At 47.9% G+C, this 22,579-nt stretch overlaps 1 protein-coding gene and 1 pseudogene across 1 annotated transcript; one reads left to right on the forward strand and one right to left on the reverse strand.

Annotated features, from left to right (window-relative positions):
* Positions 1–1,509: 1,509 nt before the first annotated feature.
* Positions 1,510–5,084, forward strand: LOC123110595 (probable protein phosphatase 2C 78). Its single transcript, XM_044531152.1, has 4 exons — positions 1,510–2,126; positions 2,579–2,946; positions 3,861–4,097; positions 4,198–5,084. Exons 1-4 carry the CDS (start codon positions 1,841–1,843, stop codon positions 4,456–4,458), a joined length of 1,152 nt encoding a protein of 383 aa, XP_044387087.1. The 5' UTR covers positions 1,510–1,840; the 3' UTR covers positions 4,459–5,084.
* A 448-nt stretch (positions 5,085–5,532) lies between these two features.
* On the reverse strand, positions 5,533–21,411 carry LOC123114681 (splicing factor 1-like; annotated as a pseudogene).
* Between the last annotated feature and the right edge of the window lie 1,168 nt (positions 21,412–22,579).

Raw genomic sequence — 22,579 nt, forward strand, 5'->3', positions numbered from 1 at the left:
TGATTGCGTAAGTGTTAAAGAAATGAGAAAGTATCCTATAGAGACCATTTTTAGGAAATGGTATCAAGATGGACCATGAGATCATCATCTCACTATGAGACATGACAACGCATCACATAAGAATCATGGGCTAATCCCTTCCATCCAACAGGAACATAGATAAATCTTAGGTCAAAATCAATAGCCGCTAGCACATTTTGTGTGGGAATAGACATTCTACACCTGAACATATCATGCATGTGGATAGGTACACATGCCGTTTTATGAATACCATCTAGGACACATATGCATCCGTGCGAAAAAGAGAGAACTAGTTTTTAACAGGCTGAATGGAACCTATAAATGTTGCAAAGGTTAGTGAATAATTTTGGATGTGCCTCTTTGGGGCAAGGGGTGAGTTTAGATTGAATGAAATAGAGTCACTTCCTTCTTGGCACATGCCCTATCCCTACGAGCACCTTCGACAAATCATGAGATTGACGAAGTTGGCACATGCACCTCGTAGTCGATGAAAATGTCTCTTCCCACTAAATGCACATAATCGAAATTCATGAATGAAATAAATTCAGAAAAATACAAGCATCCATACCAAGTCCATGGATTTGAACACGGTTGGGATGCTTTCACCATAAGAAACATAACCATGCTCAGTTTGTACTATGACAACAATTTTAATCACCTGACCTTAGATAGTGTGGTGAAAAAAGATGGCAAAATTAGTATATGAACCAAACATGCCCGTAGAATGGACAGTATATTTCTCATTTCCCTCACAAAAATTATATTTCTCACTTCTAATATGACAACAGAAAGTAAAATAGTACTTCCTCCGTCCGGAAATACTTGTCATCAAAATGGACAAAAAAGGATGTATCTAGAACTAAAATACATCTAGATACATCCCTTTTTATTCATTTTGAGGACAAGTATTTCCGGATGGAGAGAGTACTATATACACAACGTAAGATAAATATATTAAGTACTGTATACTACTCCCTCCGTTCCTAAATATTTGTCTTTGTATAGATTTTAACAAGTGACTACATATGGAGCAAAATGAGTGAATCTACACTTTAAAATATGTCTATATATATCCGTATGTGGTGTCCATTTGAAATCTCTAAAAAGACAAATATTTAGGAACGGAGGGAGTATGATTCTTGCATGCCGTGCACGTAATGGCGGTCAAAGTTTGAAAATACAGTACTGATAGCACGCATAATAATGTGTCATATTCATGGACAGATCAAGTCTCTTGAGTTGGTCACCAAACAACACGACCCCGTATTTAGAGGGCATTTAGACCTGGCTAAGGTCTCGCTGACTTGACCACTGACAACTGGCTGGTCGACCCATGGCCGTCACCACCAGGCCGGGCCCCACCAGATGAGGACGCGTTGACCAGTCAGCGTCCGGTCATCAGGGGGCAAGGGCAGCCGTCCACGTGCCCTGCGCGCCAAATCTGACGGTAGGTCGTCGCCACTGTCTTTTAATGGAATCCCTCCCGACTGCCAGCTGCCGGCCCAGGAGAAGCACCGATGGAAAAGCTTCGCTTTGGAGCACCCCACTAACAATAGCGAGGAAAAACAGGGTGGCAAAGGATTGGACTGATCCATCGGTTTGGGTTGTTGTTTGGTGGAAAGAAGCGAGCGAATTCGCGCGGTTTTGGATGGCGCCGAGGTGAAAGCTTCGGCCGTGCGGAGAAATTTCATCAAATTTTGGTGGCGGTGGAGGAGGAAGCTGCGATCTTGGCGAGAAATTTCGGAGGCTGCGACTACCGACTATATCGGCGAGGAAGTCCGGGTAAGGAAGGGGGGAGGAGGGGGAGGTGAGGCGCGCGATGCTGCGGTGGCTGGCGCGGCCGGCTGAGCGGTGCCTGGGGCGCGGCGGCTGCGGTTGCGGTAGCGGGGCAGGCGGGGGAGGGGACGGGTTGCTGTGGCACGCGGAGCTGAAGCCGCACGCGTCCGGGGAGTACTCCTTCGCCGTGGCGCAGGCCAACGAGAGGCTGGAAGACCAGGGCCAGGTGGTGACCTCGCAGGCGTCCACATTCGTCGGGGTGTACGACGGCCACGGCGGGCCCGAGGCCTCGCGCTTCCTCTCCTCCCGCCTCTTCCCGAACCTCCACAGTGAGTGCGCCGCTGTATAAACTCCATTTACGAGCGCTTTTCTTTTTAGATTTAGCTTAGACTTCCTGTAAGTAATTTGCTGAAATGGACTAGATGACTAAATTCTTGATGTTCTACACATGTTTCTCAAAGTAGTACTGTGAGTTTGAACCAAATGTCATGGTGGTTTGTTTATATAATTCTGTTACGATACTTCATTTTGCATGCTTTATTAGCCACGTCCTCATTTTTTTTGGGGGGGGGGGGGGGGATTAGCCACGTCCTCATGTAGATTTTGTTTTCTTTTGTTTCACTTTGATTGCCCCAAATGGCCTAATGATGGATGCTGTTAGCTCTATCTGATCACACTGTTATGTGGTTAATTTACACACTTTTTGCTGAATATGTTCTCTAGTTAAACCGAGTTTGCACATTCATTTAGCTAAACAGTCTTGTGGTCTGAACCATGACAGAGTTTGCATCAGAGCAAGGAGGCATGTCCATAGACGCTATCAAGAAGGCATTCCATGCTACAGAAGAGGAGTTCTTGCACCTAGTCAAGGGGACATGGCTCAAACGGCCAAAGATCGCCTCAGTCGGCTCATGCTGCCTTGTTGGAGCAATTGCCAATAATAAACTGTATGTCGCCAATTTAGGCGACTCGAGAGCCGTCCTTGGTCATAGAGGACCCAATGGCCGGGGAGTAGTGGCCGAGAGGCTGTCTAATGATCACAATGTTGCCGACGAGGCGGTAAGAAAGGAGCTCATTCAGCAGCATCCTGATGATTCGCAAATAGTCGTCTACAGCAGGGGCGTTTGGCGGATTAAGGGCATCATTCAGGTACCAATCAGCAAATCATGTTAGTTTGGATCCTTTTCAGGTGCATCCGTGCATGGCATTCTATTTGCAATCATGTTTTACAAACATTATGTGACAGTTGGCTGCTATTAGAAAATCTAGTAGGCAAGGTGGTCTCCAGAATTTGTTAGTAGTTAATTAACATGTCAAGAACAATCATAGCATGCCCGCAAGACGGATAAATGGCGTACTGCAAAACAGAATTACATCTCAGCATAGGTGACCTGGTCCTAGTCTCTTGTAATTCAGAAGTGTTTGCAGATAATGCAAGTGAAGTCTGATGTTATTCTAGAAAATCTAGAACGCCGAGTCCATGAGCGCATGCCTTATTCAGTTTAGATTTTGGGAGGATTTTACTACTCTTCATGAACCTCACTTGATGAAAACATTAAACTCCATCCTGAAATTGATATCGCATGTACTAGATCTATGTCATGATGCCCTAAATTATTTACTCAGATAAAGGCAACAGTCTAATTCTGATTGGACGTTGCCTTGGTTTCATGTTCAGTATACATGGACACATCTGTTCTCGATGTCATAACATAGATTCCAATGCTCTTTTGCAAAGCACTCCTCGATCCAATACCACCATAGGAATATATTCTTATGTTCCAAAAAGTCAGCAACTTAAATTGCTTACGCAGTGTGGCAAACCCATATTCTAAAGCCATTGTCTCCTTTTTGTATTTTTCTAAAGCCTACAGTTAGTCGATCTCATCTGGGCAAATACTACATGATCTAAGAAAAGATGCCACCGGTTGCCTGCATTAGTTATCATCACTATGCTTTGTAATGTTCCTTAAAACTATAAAAGCAGTTCAAGACGACAAACCTGCTTTCACAGTGACAGTCATGATCCACACTCGACATTATTATTTCTTTGATGCTTTCAGATTTCCAGATCATTTGGGGATGCCTACCTGAAGAAACCTGAATTTGCCAGAGACCCTGTATTCCAGCAATATGTGTGTCCTGTACCGTTGAAGCGGGCCGTCATAACAGCTGTGCCATCGATCAAAGTACGCCAGATAGGGCAGCAAGACCTCTTTGTAATATTTGCATCGGACGGTCTGTGGGAGCAGTTGACCGACGAAGCGGCGGTGGAGATCGTCTTTAAGAACCCGAGAGCGGTAAGCCAAGCTCATTTAACCTCGTCACGGGGAACAGCTATACGCTGTTCCATTGATGCAGAATATGATGTGTTGTTGTGTGGAAAATGCATGTGCTTAGGGAATAGCGAGGCGACTGGTGAGAGCGGCGATCTCTGAAGCCGCGAGGAAAAGAGAGATGAGGTACGCCGACATGCAACACATCGAAAGAGGGATCAAGCGGCATTTCCACGACGATATCACGGTTGTGGTGCTCTACCTTGATAGTCACAAACAAGACGCGCAAACAAAGTTCGGTGGCCTGGACAGTTTCAGGTTCACCAATGCACCGGTGGACATATTCTCGCCCTCAGGCCGAACCGTGGAACCGACGGTGCTGTGAGCTAGTGTTGTGTCTTCAGAAGGGATAATAGATGATAGTGAAAGGAAAAGGAACAAACCAGACGAAATTTGAAGTCACCTAGACCGAGCCAAGCACATCTTTTTGTGCATATACTGTGTGTGTGTAATCAAAGCCACTCTAGGTAAGCTGATGTCTCTAGACAAGAATTCCATTGCAGTTGGAGACACTTTGTGTATCGGTTATGCAAGATCAGATTCCCCAAGAAAAGAGAAAAGGAAGGGGAAATCTAAAGATTGTTCTCAGGATCCTTTGCATGCATCGCAAGCTAGGGACTGTTTGATCATGAAGCTTTGTTCGCCACTGTGATTCGTGGGTCCAGGATTCCAGGGGGGAAAATAACACAAGATTGCTTAGATTTGTGTGGGCGCTAGTACTAGTGTAGCATCGCCGTATGGGCAGCCTACTGACTGTCAGCTGCCGCAAAAGAAGAGCCTTCCCAGCTTTTGCTCCTTTTCTTTAGCTGGCATTGGTGTCTTCTCCTTGTTGCATCATGGCCTTGCTTGAGTAGAGTGTTATTCTTTACTTTTTCAAGTCAAGTAGAGTGCCGCTGATATTGTAGTCTTTTGTGTGAAATCCCAATATCCCATGTCCCAATGGTGGTTTCATATTGCGGCCTGTGTGTAATTGTTCATTGTCTTTCATATAGCTTACCACTTGCCAAGTGGTGGCCTGTGTGTAATCTGGTTTCACAAATTTGTGATTGCAATAGGGTGAAATTGCTCAGCCTCCCAAGGCACAGCCATGAGTCATGAACAGCTGTGATGGTGGTTTCGTAGTGGGCATCGTTTTAGGTACACACTCCTAGTAGGTCTACTTTTCCGTCTAGAAAATCTTTGCAAACATCCCAATCAAATCCTAACGAAGTATCAACAGTTTTGGAGGATCAAGCAGGCAACACACTACAACATTTGCCTAGCGTAATGCGTGATCACATTTGGTTTTGGATTTAGCACCCTGCAGAGCAATGCGTGTCACAAGATCTGAAGACGCTCAACAAAACTGTAATTTGAATGAAACAGCACCAACCAAACAATCTGTAAATTCATAACGATAGAAAACAACCATGCTTCGAGATTGACTCATAATAATCATGCGCACTATATAACACACATCAAAAGTATCCATTGCAAAGCAACAGTATCAACCTAGTGACGATTTAGAGAGCATGGTAACAAGATGATAATAATCATGGGAAGGAAGATAGCAAGCAACAGTGTGCTGCGGATCAGATGCAGCTCACAGGGTCCAAGCAAAAATTAGTGGAGTAGGCCTAGTAGTTGGAACAGTGGCGCCGACGGTAACAGTGGTAATAACAGTGGCAGCGGTAGTAACAGCGGACGGTGGACAGCCTGACGAGTGACCCCACCCTCCATCCTCAGGTCGCTCAGGCAAACGCCGGGCCCAGCGTCAGCGAAACAAGAACCAGCATCAGCAGCGCCGTTCCTCCCGTGGCCTTGTGGTGGTCTCGCGCCGCGTCACTCTGCAAGTAGGGCCCAGAACGCAGTCAGACAGTGAGCAAGCTAAAAAATATTGGCGTAATGAAAATGGACACCACTTGGATGGCTCCGCGTGTCCAGAGCAGGAGGGCAATTAATCGCGCTGGGCCCAGGAGGCATCGAGTGGGTACCAACCATCTCCCATGCGTGCAGGGTGGGTCCGGTGATCTTGTTGACCGGACGTCCACTCCTGACGCGCGGGCCCGGTAGGCGGACGCGAGGCGGAGGCCATCAAATCCGGTTTAGCGCGCTTGGTTTGGAATCCGCCGGCCAGGATCCGTCTAGCGCGTGTACGTGGAGCGTGTAGCAGTGCGGTAGTAAATGGGTGTAGGGATACGTACCGACATGTCGGCGGCGGACGGGCCGGGACCGGGGGCGAGGCCGCGGCCGGTGGTCGGCGACGAGGCGGCGGAGAAGGGGGACGCGGCAGGGGACACGTGCTTCTTGGTCTTGGGCTTCTTGCTCGGCGCGGGAGCGGGGGCGGCGAGGACGACGGGCGCCGGCGCGAGGGCCGGAGGAGACGTCGACAATGCCGGCGCGGGGGCGAGCGCTGGGGGCGAGAGAGCCGGTGCGGCCATCGGTGGAGGCAATGTGGGCGCGGCGGTGACCGGGGCCGGCGCCGGGGGAGACGTCGGCGGCGCGGTGGCCGGGGCCGGCAATGTGGGCGGCGGGGAGCTGACGGGGGAGGGCGTGGGGGGAGGCAATGTGGGTGGAGCGGTGGCCTGGACGGGGGCAGCTGCCGGGGAGGTGAGCTTGGTGCTGGAGTGGGAAGGGGAGGCGGCGGGGGAAGTGGAGATGGGGTTTTGGGACGATGAAGGGACTGGGGTGCCTGTGGTGGTCGGAGAGGCGGCAGTGGGGGACTGGGCGACGGCGCCGGAGTGGGAGGAAGACGAGGGCGCGGCGGCCGGAGACTGGGAGTGGGCGGTGGAGGCGGCGAGGAGGAAGAGGGCGAGAAGGAGAGGGAGAGGGCGAGGGCGAGCCATGGCAGCACGCAGGACAAGCTGAGAGCAAACTTGGGGTTTGTGTTGTGTGGGAGTAGCAGAGAGCAAGCTGGGTAGCACTAGTGGTAAAAAGAGATGCACACTGCCTACTGGGCACTGGCCAGCTACCAGCCTTTGCGTGTGCGCCTGTGTGGTAGAGTCACTTCTTTTCTTCGCCAGATTCTTCTTTAACTTTTTTTCACCGAGTGACTCTGCATCTCTATGTGAGCATTAAAATGATAAAATTTACTGCATGTGGTGAGGTATTTATCCAAAATCATCAAACTTGGCTAGAGTGTAAGACAATAAGTTTTGGGGAACCAGCACAACCCTCTAGGGGTGGCTTATCTCATTATATATAATGGTTGTGTTACAATATGTACCATATACGTACATAGGTACAGAAGCTATACATAGCCTAACACCCTCCCTCAATCTTAGCCACTTTCTAAAGAACTGAGAAGGGTAAGATTGCGCCTACAAGCCTCAAACTGTGGCAGCGGTAAAGGCTTAGTGAAGATGTCTGCAAGTTGATCCTTAGATGAGATAAACTTGATCTGGAGTTGCTTATCTCATTATATATAATGGTTGTGTTACAATATATACCATATACGTACATAGGTACAGAAGCTATACATAGTCTAACATAGAGCAAGAGCATCTTCGGCGGGGCACCATAAACCCAAACGTCCCGACGGCCGCCCGGTCACTAAGAGCAACTCTAATGGGCCGACCCAAAAAAACGGCGATTTCGTTCGCTTTTTGTCCGTTTGGGTCGGCTGTCCGCCCGATTTTAGATATGGGTCGGCAGCGTCTTCAACATGCCGACCGATATGTACCGACGTGGCCACCCTATTTTGCATGAATTTGCATAGTTTGAATCAAATAACATAGTTTGGATCGAATAAAATAGCATAGTTATTACAAGCCGAATAAAAATAAAAATGTCTCACATAGTTCTCATATAGTTTTGCAAACGAATAAAAGAAGATACATCTATTGGTTGCCAGCATGAGCTCACATATGCTCAACCAAATCATTTTGCAGTTGCACATGAGTTTCCCAATCACGCATGTCTTGATGAAATTGGATGAACTGTTCAAACGTTGCCGCTTCTCCATGCTCATGAATAACATTCTTACCCTGAAACTGAAACCCTTGATCGTACAGACGTTTCGGGCGCTCGTCTTCTACGATCATATTATGCATGATCACACAAGCAGTCATCACCTTCCGTAGTTTCCGCGTGCTCCAGGTATTAGTAGGATACCGAACGATGCCCCATCGAGATTGCAAAACACCAAAAACATGCTCGACATCCTTCCCAGCACTCTCTTGCTCTTGGGCAAATCTTTTCCTCTTCTCTCCGACAGGGTTGGGTATTGTCTTGACAATAATGGTCCATTGAGGATAGATATCGTCACCCAGGTAGTATCCTTTGTCGTAGTTGTGACCGTTGACAATAAAGTTCATTGGTGGGCTGTTGCCTTCGGCAAGCCTAGCAAACACCGGCGAGCGTTGAAGCATGTTGATATCATTGTGTGATCCGGCCATGTCAAAGAAAGAGTGCCAGATCCAGATATCTTGAGACGCCACGACCTCTAGTATGACAGTGCAAGCCCTGACATGGTCCTTATACTGCCTTGCCAAGTAGAACGGCAGTTCTTCCACTCCCAGTGCATGCAGTCTATGCTACCAAGCATCCCTGGGAAGCCCCTGCTGGCATTCATCGCCAACAAACGGGTTGTATCTTCAGCAGTCGGCTCTCTCAAGTACTCACGGCCAAACACAGCAATAACAGTTTTGTAGAACTTATACAGGGACTCTAGGCATGTAGACTCGCTCATACGGACGTACTCGTCAATGAGATCACCGGGCACTCCGTATGCAAGCATTCGGATGGCGACAGTGCATTTCTGATAAGAGGAAAAACCAATCTTGCCAATGGCATCCTCTTTGTACTCAAAATAGTCATCATAGCCAACCACCCCCTCTCTAATACGGTTGAAAAGATGCCTACTAATACAGAAACAGCGGCGGAATTTTTGATGTTTGAACAATCGGTTTGTTGTATCAAAGTAGTCCTTCCAAAGAAGGAAATGCCCGCTCTCTCGGTTGCGATTCAATGCCGGGAGGTGGCCCGGAATGGAGCCACGGAACAACGGCCGCTGGCTGTTGAGGTGGTGATGGACCAACATGGAGCCAATATCTCCTCCTCGTCATCGGACGACGAATCGTCGGAGTCGCAAAGGAAATTGTGGAAAAAGAACTCGTCGGCGGAGTCCATTTTGTACCTTGGCAAACTATCGAACAGCTTGCGGGCGTCGATGAAGGAGATGGCCGGCAAAGGGAGTCGCGGCACGCACGAACCAACTAGCTGCCCTGCCGGCATACGACGAGTGGGCCGGCGTACGACGAGTGTGCCGGTGAGGATCTGGCTGGGCGGCGAGGCGACTTCTTGGTCGGGGCGGCTGTGTGGTGGGGGTGGGGGTGGGAAGCAGTCGGCTCCCGGCGGCAAGACGAGGTGGCGGGCGACGTGGGAGTGGGCGGTGTTGCTGGGCGGATGTGGAGGCGCCGGCAGCTGGCAGAGTCGCCGGCAAAAAGGGGCGGTAGCGTCGGCGACGAAGGAGGCGGGTGAGGGTTGCTGTTGGATGGGGGAAGGCCAATGTGCCACCGACCAGCGGGCCTCGGGGAGGAGAAGGCGAGCATGCGCGCATCCGTCGCGTGTCTGCGTCGGTGCAAATCCGGCTCAAAAATGGGCCGGGAATGGGTCGCCCGCGGATGAAAATCGGACGCGCGTTTGTTTGGGTTGGCGCGTTGGGCCGCCTTTTGTATCCGCGCCGACCCAAACGGATGGGGGCAGACGAAATGGGTCGCCTGTTGGGGAACGTAGCAATAATTCAAAATTTTCTACGCATCACCAAGATCAATCTATGGAGAGACTAGCAACGAGAGAGAGAGGGAGTGCATCTTCATACCCTTGAAGATCGCTAAGAGGAAGCGTTACAAGAACGCGGTCGGTGGACTCGTTCACGAAGCGATTCAGATCGCGGCCGAATCCGATCTAAGCACCGAACAACGGTGCCTCCGCGTTCAACACACGTACAACCCGGGGACGTCTCCTCCTTCTTGATCCAGCAAGGGGAGAGGAGAAGTTGAGGGAGAACTCCGACAGCACGATGGCATGGTGGTGATGGAGCTCGTGGTTCTCCGGCAGGGCTTCGCCAAGCGTGGTTCTCCGACAGGGCTTCGCCAAGCTCTACAGAGGAGGAAGAGGTGTTGGAGGAGGGAGAGGGTTGCGCCAGGGGAAGGGTGCGGCTGCCCTCTCTCTCCCTCACTATATATAGGGGGAAGGGAGGAGGGGGAGGCACCCTAGGGTTCCCTAGGGGAGGGGCGGCGACCACAGGGGAAACCCTGGATGGGTTTGGGCGCCCCCACCCCCTAGGAAACTTGCCCCCCAAACCGAGAGGGGCGGCTGCCCTAGGGGTGGCACCCCCACATCTCCTGGTTACTTGAGATGGGGTGGGAAGGGCGCTCAGCCCCTTAGTGGGCTGATGTGTCCTCTCCCCTAGGCCCATAAGGCCCCCCAACGCTTGCCGGGGCCTCCGAAACCCCTTTCGGACACGCTGGTCATCACCTGGTACCCCCGGAACAATTCTGGACTCCAATACCCTTTGTCCAATATACCGATCTTCACCTCCGGACCATTCCGGAGCTCCTCGTCATGTCCGGGATCTCATCCGGGACTCCGAACAACCTTCGGTAACCACATACTATTTCCCATAACAACTCTAGCGTCACCGAATCTTAAGTGTGTAGACCCTACGGGTTCGGGAACCATGCAGACATGACCGAGACGTTCTCCGGTCAATAACCAACAGCGGGATCTGGATACCCATGTTGGCTCCCACATGTTCCACGATGATCTCATCGGATGAACCACGATGTCAAGGATTCAAGCAATCCCGTATGCAATTCCCTTTGTCAATCGGTATGGTACTTGCCCAAGATTCGATCGCCGGTATCCCAATACCTCGTTCAATCTCGTTACCGGCAAGTCACTTTACTCGTTCCGTAATGCATGATCCCATGACTAACTACTTAGTCACATTGAGCTCATTATGATGATGCATTACCGAGTCGGCCCAGAGATACCTCTCCGTCTCACGGAGTGACAAATCCCAGTCTTGATTCGTGCCAACCCAACAGACACTTTCGGAAATACCCGTAGTGCACCTTTATAGCCACCCAATTGAAGGAAATATGCCCTAGAGGCAATAATAAAGTTATTATTTATTTCCTTATAATCATGATAAATGTTTATTATTCATGCTAGAATTGTATTTACCGGAAACATAATACATGTGTGAATACATAGACAAATAAATTGTCACTAGTATGCCTCTACTTGACTAGCTCGTTAATCAAAGATGGTTATGTTTCCTAACCATAAACAATGAGTTGTTATTTGATTAACGAGGTCACATCATTAGTAGAATGATCTGATTGACATGACCCATTCCATTAGCTTAGCACCCGATCGTTTAGTATGTTGCTATTGCTTTCTTCATGACTTATACATGTTCCTATGACTATGAGATTATGCAACTCCCGTTTACCGGAGGAACACTTTGGGTACTACCAAACGTCACAACGTAACTGGGTGATTATAAAGAAGTACTACAGGTGTCTCCAATGGTCGATGTTGGGTTGGCGTATTTCGAGATTAGGATTTGTCACCCCGATTGTCGGAGAGGTATCTCTGGGCCCTCTCGGTAATACACATCACATAAGCCTTGCAAGCATTACAACTAATATGTTAGTTGTGAGATGATGTATTACGGAACGAGTAAAGAGACTTGCCGGTAACGAGATTGAACTAGGTATTGGATACCGACGATCGAATCTCGGGCAAGTAACATACCGATGACAAAGGGAACAACGTATGTTGTTATGCGGTCTGACCGATAAAGATCTTCGTAGAATATGTAGGAGCCAATATGGGCATCCAGGTCCCGCTATTGGTTATTGACCGGAGACGTGTCTCGGTCATGTCTACATTGTTCTCGAACCCGTAGGGTCCGCACGCTTAAGGTTACAATGACAATTATATTATGAGTTTATGCATTTTGATGTACCGAAGGTTGTTCGGAGTCCCGGATGTGATCACGGACATGACGAGGAGTCTCGAAATGGTCGAGACGTAAAGATTGATATATTGGATGACTATATTCGGACACCGGAAGGGTTCCGGAAGAGTATCGGATAAAACCGGAGCACCGGGGGGTTACCGGAACCCCCCGGGGGGTTAATGGGCCTTATGGGCCTAATGTGGAGAAGAGGAAGGGGCTGCCACAGCAGGCCGCGCGCCCCCTCTCCCCCTAGTCCGAATTGGACAAGGAGGGAGGGGCGGCGCCCCCCCTTTCCTTCTCTCCCTCCACCTCTCCTAGTTGGACAAGGAACGGGAGGGGAGTCCTACTCCCGGTAGGAATAGGACTCCTCCTGCGCGCCTCCTCTAGGGCCGGCCGCACCCCCCCCCCTTGGATCCTTTATATACGGAGGCAAGGGGACACCCAAGACACACAAGTTGATCCACGTGATCTGTTCCTTAGCCGTGTGCGCGCCCCCTGCCACCATATTCCTCGATAGTACTGTAGCGGAGTTTAGGCGAAGCCCTGCTGCTGTAGTTCATCAAGATCGTCACCACGTCGTCGTGCTGACGGAACTCTTCCCCGACACTTTGCTGGATCGGAGTCCAGGGATCGTCATCGAGCTGAACGTGTGCTCGAACTCGGAGGTGTCGTAGTTTCGGTGCTTGATCGGTTGGATCGTGAAGACGTACGACTACTTCCTCTACGTCGTGTCATCGCTTCCGCAGTCGGTCTGCGTAGGGTACGTAGACAATACTCTCCCCCTCGTTGCTATGCATCACATGATCTTGCGTGTGCGTAGGAAATTTTTTGAAATTACTACGAAACCCAACAGTGGTATCCGAGCCTAGGTTATTTATGTTGATGTTATATGCACGAGTAGAACACAAGTGAGTTGTGGACGATACAAGTCATACTGCCTACCAGCATGTCATATTTTGGTTCGGCGGTATTGTTGGACGAGACGACCCGGACCAACCTTACGCGTACGCTTACGCGAGACCGGTTCCCTCGACGTGCTTTGCACAGAGATGGCTTGCGGGCGACTGCCTCTCCAACTTTAGTTGAACCAAATATGGCTACGCCCGGTCCTTGCGAAGGTTAAAATGGAGTCTATTTGACAAACTATCGTTGTGGTTTTGATGCGTAGGTGAGATTGGTTCTTACTTAAGCCCGTAGCAGCCACGTAAAACATGCAACAACAAAGTAGAGGACGTCTAACTTGTTTTTGCAGGGCATGTTGTGATGTGATATGGTCAAGGCATGATGCTGAATTTTATTGTATGAGATGATCATGTTTTGTAACCGAGTTATCGGCAACTGGCAGGAGCCATATGGTTGTCGCTTTATTGTATGCAATGCAATCGCGATGTAATGCTTTACTTTATTACTAAACGGTAGTGATAGTCGTGGAAGCATAAGATTGGCGAGACGACAACGATGCTACGATGGAGATCAAGGTGTCGCGCCGGTGACGATGGTGATCATGACGGTGCTTCGGAGATGGAGATCACATGCACAAGATGATGATGGCCATATCATATCACTTATATTGATTGCATGTGATGTTTATCTTTTTATGCATCTTATCTTGCTTTGATTGACGGTAGCATTATAAGATGATCTCTCACTAAATTATCAAGAAGTGTTCTCCCTGAGTATGCACCGTTGCCAAAGTTCGTCGTGCCCAGACACCACGTGATGATCGGGTGTGATAAGCTCTACGTCCATCTACAACGGGTGCAAGCCAGTTTTTGCACACGCAGAATACTCAGGTTAAACTTGATGAGCCTAGCATATGCAGATATGGCCTCGGAACACGGAGACCGAAAGGTCGAGCGTGAATCATATAGTAGATATGATCAACATAACGATGTTCACCATTGAAAACTACTCCATCTCACGTGATGATCGGTTATGGTTTAGTTGATTTGGATCACGTGATCACTTAGAGGATTAGAGGGATGTCTATCTAAGTGGGAGTTCTTTAGAAATATGATTAATTGAACTTAAAATTTATCATGATCTTAGTCCCTGATAGTATCTTGCTTGTTTATGTTGATTGTAGATAGATGGCTCGTGTTGTTGTTCCGTTAAATTTTAATGCGTTCCTTGAGAAAGCAAAGTTGAAAGATGATGGTAGCAATTACACGGACTGGGTCCGTAACTTGAGGATTATCCTCATTGCTGCACAGAAGAATTACGTCCTGGAAGCACCGCTGGGTGCCAGGCCTGCTGCTGGAGCAACGCCAGATGTTATGAACGTCTGGCAGAGCAAAGCTGATGACTACTCAATAGTTCAGTGTGCCATGCTTTACGGCTTAGAATCGGGACTTCAACGACGTTTTGAACGTCATGGAGCATATGAGATGTTCCAGGAGTTGAAGTTAATATTTCAAGCAAATGCCCGGATTGAGAGATATGAAGTCTCCAATAAGTTCTATAGCTGCAAGATGGAGGAGAACAGTTCTGTCAGTGAGCATATACTCAAAATGTCTGGGTATAATAATCACTTGATTCAATTGGGAGTTAATCTTCCGGATGATTGCGTCATCGACAGAATTCTCCAATCACTGCCACCAAGCTACAAGAGCTTCGTGATGAACTATAATATGCAAGGGATGAACAAGACTATTCCCGAGCTCTTCGCAATGCTGAAAGCTACGGAGGTAGAAATCAAAAAGGAGCATCAAGTGTTGATGGTTAACAAGACCACTAGTTTCAAGAAAAAGGGCAAAGGGAAGAAGAAGGGGAACTTCAAGAAGAACGGCAAGCAAGTTGCTGTTCAAGAGAAGAAACCCAAGTCTGGACCTAAGCCTGAAACTGAGTGCTTCTACTGCAAGCAGACTGGTCACTGGAAGCGGAACTGCCCCAAGTATTTGGCGGATAAGAAGGATGGCAAGGTGAACAAAGGTATATATGATATACATGTTATTGATGTGTACCTTACTAGAGCTCGCAGTAGCACCTGGGTATTTGATACTGGTTCTGTTGCTAATATTTGCAACTCGAAACAGGGACTACAGAATAAGCGGGCACTGGCAAAGGACAAGGTGACGATGCGCGTGGGAAACGGTTCCAAAGTCGATGTGATCGCGGTCGGCACGCTACCTCTACATCTACCTTCGGGATTAATATTAGACCTAAATAATTGTTATTTGGTGCCAGCGTTGAGCATGAACATTATATCTGGATCTTGTTTAATGCGAGACGGTTATTCATTTAAATTAGAGAATAATGGTTGTTCTATTTATATGAGTAATATCTTTTATGGTCATGCACCCTTGAAGAGTGGTCTATTCTTATTGAATCTCGATAGTAGTAATACACATATTCATAATGTTGAAACCAAAAGATGCAGAGTTGATAATGAAAGTGCAACTTATTTGTGGCACTGTCGTTTGGGTCATATCGGTGTAAAACGCATGAAGAAACTCCATACTGATGGACTTTTGGAACCACTTGATTATGAATCACTTGGTACTTGCGAACCGTGCCTCATGGGCAAGATGACTAAAACACCGTTCTCCGGTACTGTGGAGAGAGCAACAGATTTGTTGGAAATCATACATACCGATGTATGTGATCCGATGAATATTGAGGCTCGAGGCGGATATCGTTATTTTCTCACCTTCACAGATGATTTGAGCAGATATGGATATATCTACTTAATGAAGCATAAGTCTGAAACATTTGAAAAGTTCAAAGAATTTCAGAGTGAAGTTGAAAATCATCGTAACAAGAAAATAAAGTTTCTACGATCTGATCGTGGAGGAGAATATTTGAGTTACGAGTTTTGTGTACATTTGAAAAACTGTGGAATAGTTTCACAACTCACGCCACCCGGAACACCACAGCGCAATGGTGTGTCCGAACGTCGTAATCGTACTTTACTAGATATGGTGCGATCTATGATGTCTCTTACAGATTTACCGCTATCATTTTGGGGTTATGCTTTAGAGACGACCGCATTCACGTTAAATAGGGCACCATCAAAATCCGTTGAGACGACGCCTTATGAACTATGGTTTGGCAAGAAACCAAAGTTGTCGTTTCTTAAAGTTTGGGGCTGCGATGCTTATGTGAAAAAACTTCAACCTGATAAGCTCGAACCCAAATCGGAGAAATGTGTCTTCATAGGATACCCAAAGGAAACTGTTGGGTACACCTTCTATCACAGATCCGAAGGCAAAACATTTGTTGCTAAGAATGGATCATTTCTAGAGAAGGAGTTTCTCTCGAAAGAAGTGAGTGGGAGGAAAATAGAACTTGACGAGGTAACTGTACCTGCTCCCTTACTGGAGAGTAGTTCATCACAGAAAACTGTTTCAGTGACACCTACACCGGTTAGTGAGGAAGTCAATGATAATGATCATGAAACTTCAGATCAAGATACTACTGAACCACGTAGATCAACCAGAGTAAGATCCGCGCCAGAGTGGTACGGAAATCCTGTTCTGGAAGTCATGCTACTAGATCATGATGAACCTACGAACTATGAAGAAGCGATGGTAAGCCCAGATTCCGCAAAGTGGCTTGAAGCCATGAAATCTGAGATGGGATCCATGTATGAGAACAAAGTATGGACTTTGGTTGACTTGCCTGATGATCGGCAAGCAATTGAGAATAAATGGATCTTTAAGAAGAAGACTGACGCTGATGGTAATGTTACTGTCTACAAAGCTCGACTTGTCGCAAAAGGTTTTCGACAAGTTCAAGGGATTGACTACGATGAGACCTTCTCACCCGTAGCGATGCTTAAGTCCGTCCGAATCATGTTAGCAATTGCCGCATTTTATGATTATGAAATTTGGCAGATGGATGTCAAAACTGCATTCCTGAATGGATTTCTGGAAGAAGAGTTGTATATGATGCAACCGGAAGGTTTTGTCGATCCAAAGGGAGCTAACAAAGTGTGCAAGCTCCAGCGATCCATTTATGGACTGGTGCAAGCCTCTCGGAGTTGGAATAAACGTTTTGATAGTGTGATCAAAGCATTTGGTTTTATACAGACTTTCGGAGAAGCCTGTATTTACAAGAAAGTGAGTGGGAGCTCTGTAGCATTTCTGATATTATATGTGGATGACATATTACTGATTGGAAATGATATAGAATTTCTGGATAGCATAAAGGGATACTTGAATAAAAGTTTTTCAATGAAAGACCTCGGTGAAGCTGCTTACATATTAGGCATTAAGATCTATAGAGATAGATCAAAACGCTTAATTGGACTTTCACAAAGCACATACCTTGACAAAATTTTGAAGAAGTTCAAAATGGATCAAGCGAAGAAAGGGTTCTTGCCTGTGTTACAAGGTGTGAAATTGAGTAAGACTCAATGCCCGACCACTGCAGAAGATAGAAAGAATATGAAAGATGTTCCCTATGCATCAGCCATAGGATCTATCATGTATGCAATGCTGTGTACCAGACCTGATGTGTGCCTTGCTATAAGTTTAGCAGGGAGGTACCAAAGTAATCCAGGAGTGGATCACTGGACAGCGGTCAAGAACATCCTGAAATACCTGAAAAGGACTAAGGATATGTTTCTCGTATATGGAGGTGACAAAGAGCTCATCATAAAAGGTTACGTTGATGCAAGCTTTGACACTGATCCGGACGATTCTAAATCGCAAACCGGATACGTGTTTACATTAAACGGTGGAGCTGTCAGTTGGTGCAGTTCTAAACAAAGCGTCGTAGCGGGATCTACATGTGAAGCGGAATACATAGCTGCTTCGGAAGCAGCAAATGAAGGAGTCTGGATGAAGGAGTTCATATCCGATCTAGGTGTCATACCTAGTGCATCGGGTCCAATGAAAATCTTTTGTGACAATACTGGTGCAATTGCCTTGGCAAAGGAATCCAGATTTCACAAAAGGACCAAACACATCAAGAGACGCTTCAACTCCATCCGGGATCTAGTCCAGGTGGGAGACATAGAGATTTGCAAGATACATACGGATCTGAATGTTGTAGACCCGTTGACTAAGCCTCTTCCACGAGCAAAACATGATCAGCACCAAAGCTCCATGGGTGTTAGATTCATTACAGTGTAATCTAGATTATTGACTCTAGTGCAAGTGGGAGACTGAAGGAAATATGCCCTAGAGGCAATAATAAAGTTATTATTTATTTCCTTATTATCATGATAAATGTTTATTATTCATGCTAGAATTGTATTTACCGGAAACATAATACATGTGTGAATACATAGACAAACAGAGTGTCACTAGTATGCCTCTACTTGACTAGCTTGTTAATCAAAGATGGTTATGTTTCCTAACCATGAACAATGAGTTGTTATTTGATTAACGAGGTCACATCATTAGTAGAATGATCTGATTGACATGACCCATTCCATTAGCTTAGCACCCGATCGTTTAGTATGTTGCTATTGCTTTCTTCATGACTTATACATGTTCCTATGACTATGAGATTATGCAACTCCCGTTTACCGGAGGAACACTTTGGGTACTACCAAACGTCACAACGTAACTGGGTGATTATAAAGGAGTACTACAGGTGTCTCCAATGGTCGATGTTGGGTTGGCGTATTTCGAGATTAGGATTTGTCACTCCGATTGTCGGAGAGGTATCTCTGGGCCCTCTCGGTAATACACATCACATAAACCTTGCAAGCATTACAACTAATATGTTAGTTGTGAGATGATGTATTACGGAACGAGTAAAGAGACTTGCCGGTAACGAGATTGAACTAGGTATTGGATACCGACGATCGAATCTCGGGCAAGTAACATACCGATGACAAAGGGAACAACGTATGTTGTTATGCGGTCTGACCGATAAAGATCTTCGTAGAATATGTAGGAGCCAATATGGGCGTCCAGGTCCCGCTATTGGTTATTGACCAGAGACATGTCTCGGTCATGTCTACATTGTTCTCGAACCCGTAGGGTCCGCACGCTTAAGGTTACGATGACAGTTATATTATGAGTTTATGCATTTTGATGTACCGAAGGTTGTTCGGAGTCCCGGATGTGATCACGGACATGACGAGGAGTCTCGAAATGGTCGAGACATAAAGATTGATATATTGGAAGCCTATGTTTGGACATCGGAAGTGTTCCGGGTGAAATCGGGATTTTACCGGGTTACCGGGAGGTTACCGGAACCCCCCGGGAACCACATGGGCCTTCATGGGCCTTAGTGGAAAGGAGAAAAGGGCAGCCCAAGGGGGCTGCGCGCCTCCCCCCTTCCCCTAGTCCTATTAGGACTAGGAGAGGTGGCCGGCCACCCCTCTCCCTCTTTCCCCCTTGGGAATCCTAATTGGAATAGGATTGGAGGGGAGTCCTACTCCCGGTAGGAGTAGGACTCCTCCTGCGCCTCCTCCTCCTGGCCGGCGCACCCTCCCCCCTTGGCTCCTTTATATACTGAGGCAGGGGCACCTCTAAACACACAAGTTGACACAAGTTGATCCACGTGATCAATTCCTTAGCCGTGTGCGGTGCCCCCTGCCACCATATTCCTCGATAATACTGTAGCGGAGTTTAGGCGAAGCCCTGCTGCTGTAGTTCATCAAGATCGTCACCACACCGTCGTGCTGACGGAACTCTTCCCCGACACTTTGCTGGATCGGAGTCCGGGGATCGTCATCGAGTTGAACGTGTGCTCGAACTCGGAGGTGCCGTAGTTTTGGTGCTTGATCGGTTGGATCGTGAAGACATACGACTACTTCCTCTACGTCGTGTCATCGCTTCCGCAGTCGGTCTGCGTAGGGTACGTAGACAATACTCTCCCCCTCGTTGCTATGCATCACATGATCTTGCGTGTGCGTAGGAATTTTTTTGAAATTACTACGAAACCCAACACCAATTACGTTGTGACGTTTGGCACACCCAAAGCATTCCTACGGTATCCGGGAGTTGCACAATCTCATGGTCTAAGGAAATGATACTTGACATTAGAAAAGCTTTTAGCAAACGAACTACACAATCTTGTGCTATGCTTAGGATTGGGTCTTATCCATCACATCATTCTCCTAATGATGTGATCCCGTTATCAATGACATCCAATGTCCATGGTCAGGAAACCATAACCATCTATTGATCAACGAGCTAGTCGACTAGAGGCTCACTAGGGACATGTTGTGGTCTATGTATACACACATGTATTACGGTTTCCAGTTAATACAATTATAGCATGAACAATAGACAATTATCATGAACAAGGAAATATAATAATAACCATTTTATTATTGCCTCTAGGGCATATTTCCAACAGTCTCCCACTTGCACTAGAGTCAATAATCTAGTTCACATCACTATGTGATTATAATGAGTCCAACACCCATGGGATTTGATCATATCTCACTTGTGAGAGAGGTTATTAGTCAATGGGTCTGAACCTTTCAGATCCGTTAGTGCTTTACAAATCTCTATGTCATCTTCTAGATGCAGTTACCACATGCTATTTGGAACTATTCCAAATAACTGCTCTACTATACGAATCCGGTTTACTACTCAGAATAATCCGGATTAGTGTCAAAGTTTTCATCAGTGTAACCCTTTACGACGAACTCTTTTACCACCTCCATAATCGAGAAAATTCCTTAGTCCACTAGTTACTAAGGATAAGTTTGACCGCTATCCCGTGATCTATTCCTGGATCACTCTTGTACCCCTTGACTGACTCATGGCAAGGCACACTTTAGGTGCGGTACACAGCATAGCATACTATAGAGCCTACGTCTGAAGCATAGGGGACGACCTTCGTCCTTTCTCTCTCTTCTGCCGTTGTCATGTCTTGAGTCTTACTCAATATTCACACCTTATAACACAACCAAGAACTCCTTGTTTGCCGATCTATTTTGAACTCCTTCAAAATCTTGTCACGGTATGTATTTATTTGAAAGTACTATTAAGTGTTTTGATCTATCCTTATAGATCTTGATGCTTAATGTTCAAGTAGCTTAATCTAGATCAAACCTAAACGAGGGATTCATTCCCCCCCCGCGCCGCCTCCTCTAAGGCGACTCGGGGGCGAACCCTAGCTCCCCATCTCATTTCGCCTTCGTTTCCCCCCCTCTCTGCCGCTGCCAGAGGTGCTCACCGGCGCGGCCGCGTGGCACCGGTGAAGGTGGCGGCGGGGATCCGGGCGACTCCATCGCGGGTGGAGCGCCTTGGTCTCCAGGGCGGCGGCCCTGGTTGGTGGCACGCGGCGCGGCCTGTGCGGCGGGCAGCGCCGGCGGGTGCTAGTGGGCCTCCTCCCCAGCCGTGCGGGCGGCGTGGAGGCGGTGGGCGTCAGCTGTCGCGGCAGCCCCCCCGCGGGCTGCTGGTCCGCCATGGTGAAGCTCGTCTCCGACCCCGATCTATTCCGATCTACTCTGGATCCGGTTCCTGGTGGCTCCGGCCGCCGCCCTCGGGTGCCAGTGCTGCGGATCTGGTGGCTGGAGGCGGATCCGGGGGAATCCCTTGGCCGGCGCGGCGGCCACACCGAAGGCTACGCCTTTGGGTGCTGTTCCCTTGCTGAAGGCTTCGGCGAGGATCCCCTCCTCCCATCCCTCCCTGGAGCTCAGGTGAAAGCCTCAGAACACCCTGTTCCATGCGATGACGACACCGTGGTGGCGTGCTCCTTCTTGAAGGCATCGCTTGGGGGCTGCTCGAGCGGTGGTGGTGTTGGCGGCGGTTCGGGGGCGGCGTCTGGTGGCCAAGCTTCATCGTCGGCAGCCAGTTTGTGCTGCCATTCTTGGCCTTCTCCGTGGTTCGGCGCCTTCATTCAACATCTCTCGTCCAGCGTTCTGCCTTGCCTCTGCCGTCGATGGTGCTTGGGTGGTACGGTCCTTGTTGCGTGTGGGTCTGCTCCTGATGTCTCCCCTTGGGCAGCTTGGGCGCCTTGATTTGGGTTCTTGGGGAACCACTCTGCTGGTCGCCGGTGCGGCACCCATCGAGCCTGGGTGAAAGGGTAGTGGCCCTTTGCGATGGCAGAGACAAATCTTTGTTGCCCATGTTTGGTCCTTCGGTGGCATTCTGCGATCACAATACTTGCACGGTGGTGCCCTCCTCCCGTGGCCTTAGTTGGTTGTTTGTGTAGGTGTAGCGACGGGTGTTGGCAACGGCGGGTTGGTCTTGCCCGCTAGTTGTTGCCTTAGAGTTGTTCTTCTTTGCACCTTGTATCACCTGTTTCCGCTTTTGTCCTTTTTGTTTGTTTGTTCCCTGTAATCCTGGCCGGTTGATGGCTTTGTTAATTCAAAGCCGGGTTAGGTTCGAGCTCCCCTCGGGCTCGGCCGGCGCCTTTTCTCTAAAAAAAGTAGCTTAATCTAGGTTTTCCATTTAAAAACACTTTCAAATAACCCTATATGCTGTCTAGAAATTCTACATCATTTCTGATCAACAATATGTCAACAACATATACTCATCAGAAATTCTATAGTGCTCCCACTCACTTCTTTGGAAATACACGTTTCTCATAAACTTTGTATAAAACCAAAATCTTTGATCATCTCATCAAAGTG

This window comes from Triticum aestivum, chromosome 5B (genome assembly GCF_018294505.1).
Source record: "Triticum aestivum cultivar Chinese Spring chromosome 5B, IWGSC CS RefSeq v2.1, whole genome shotgun sequence".
Taxonomy (NCBI): domain Eukaryota; kingdom Viridiplantae; phylum Streptophyta; class Magnoliopsida; order Poales; family Poaceae; genus Triticum; species Triticum aestivum.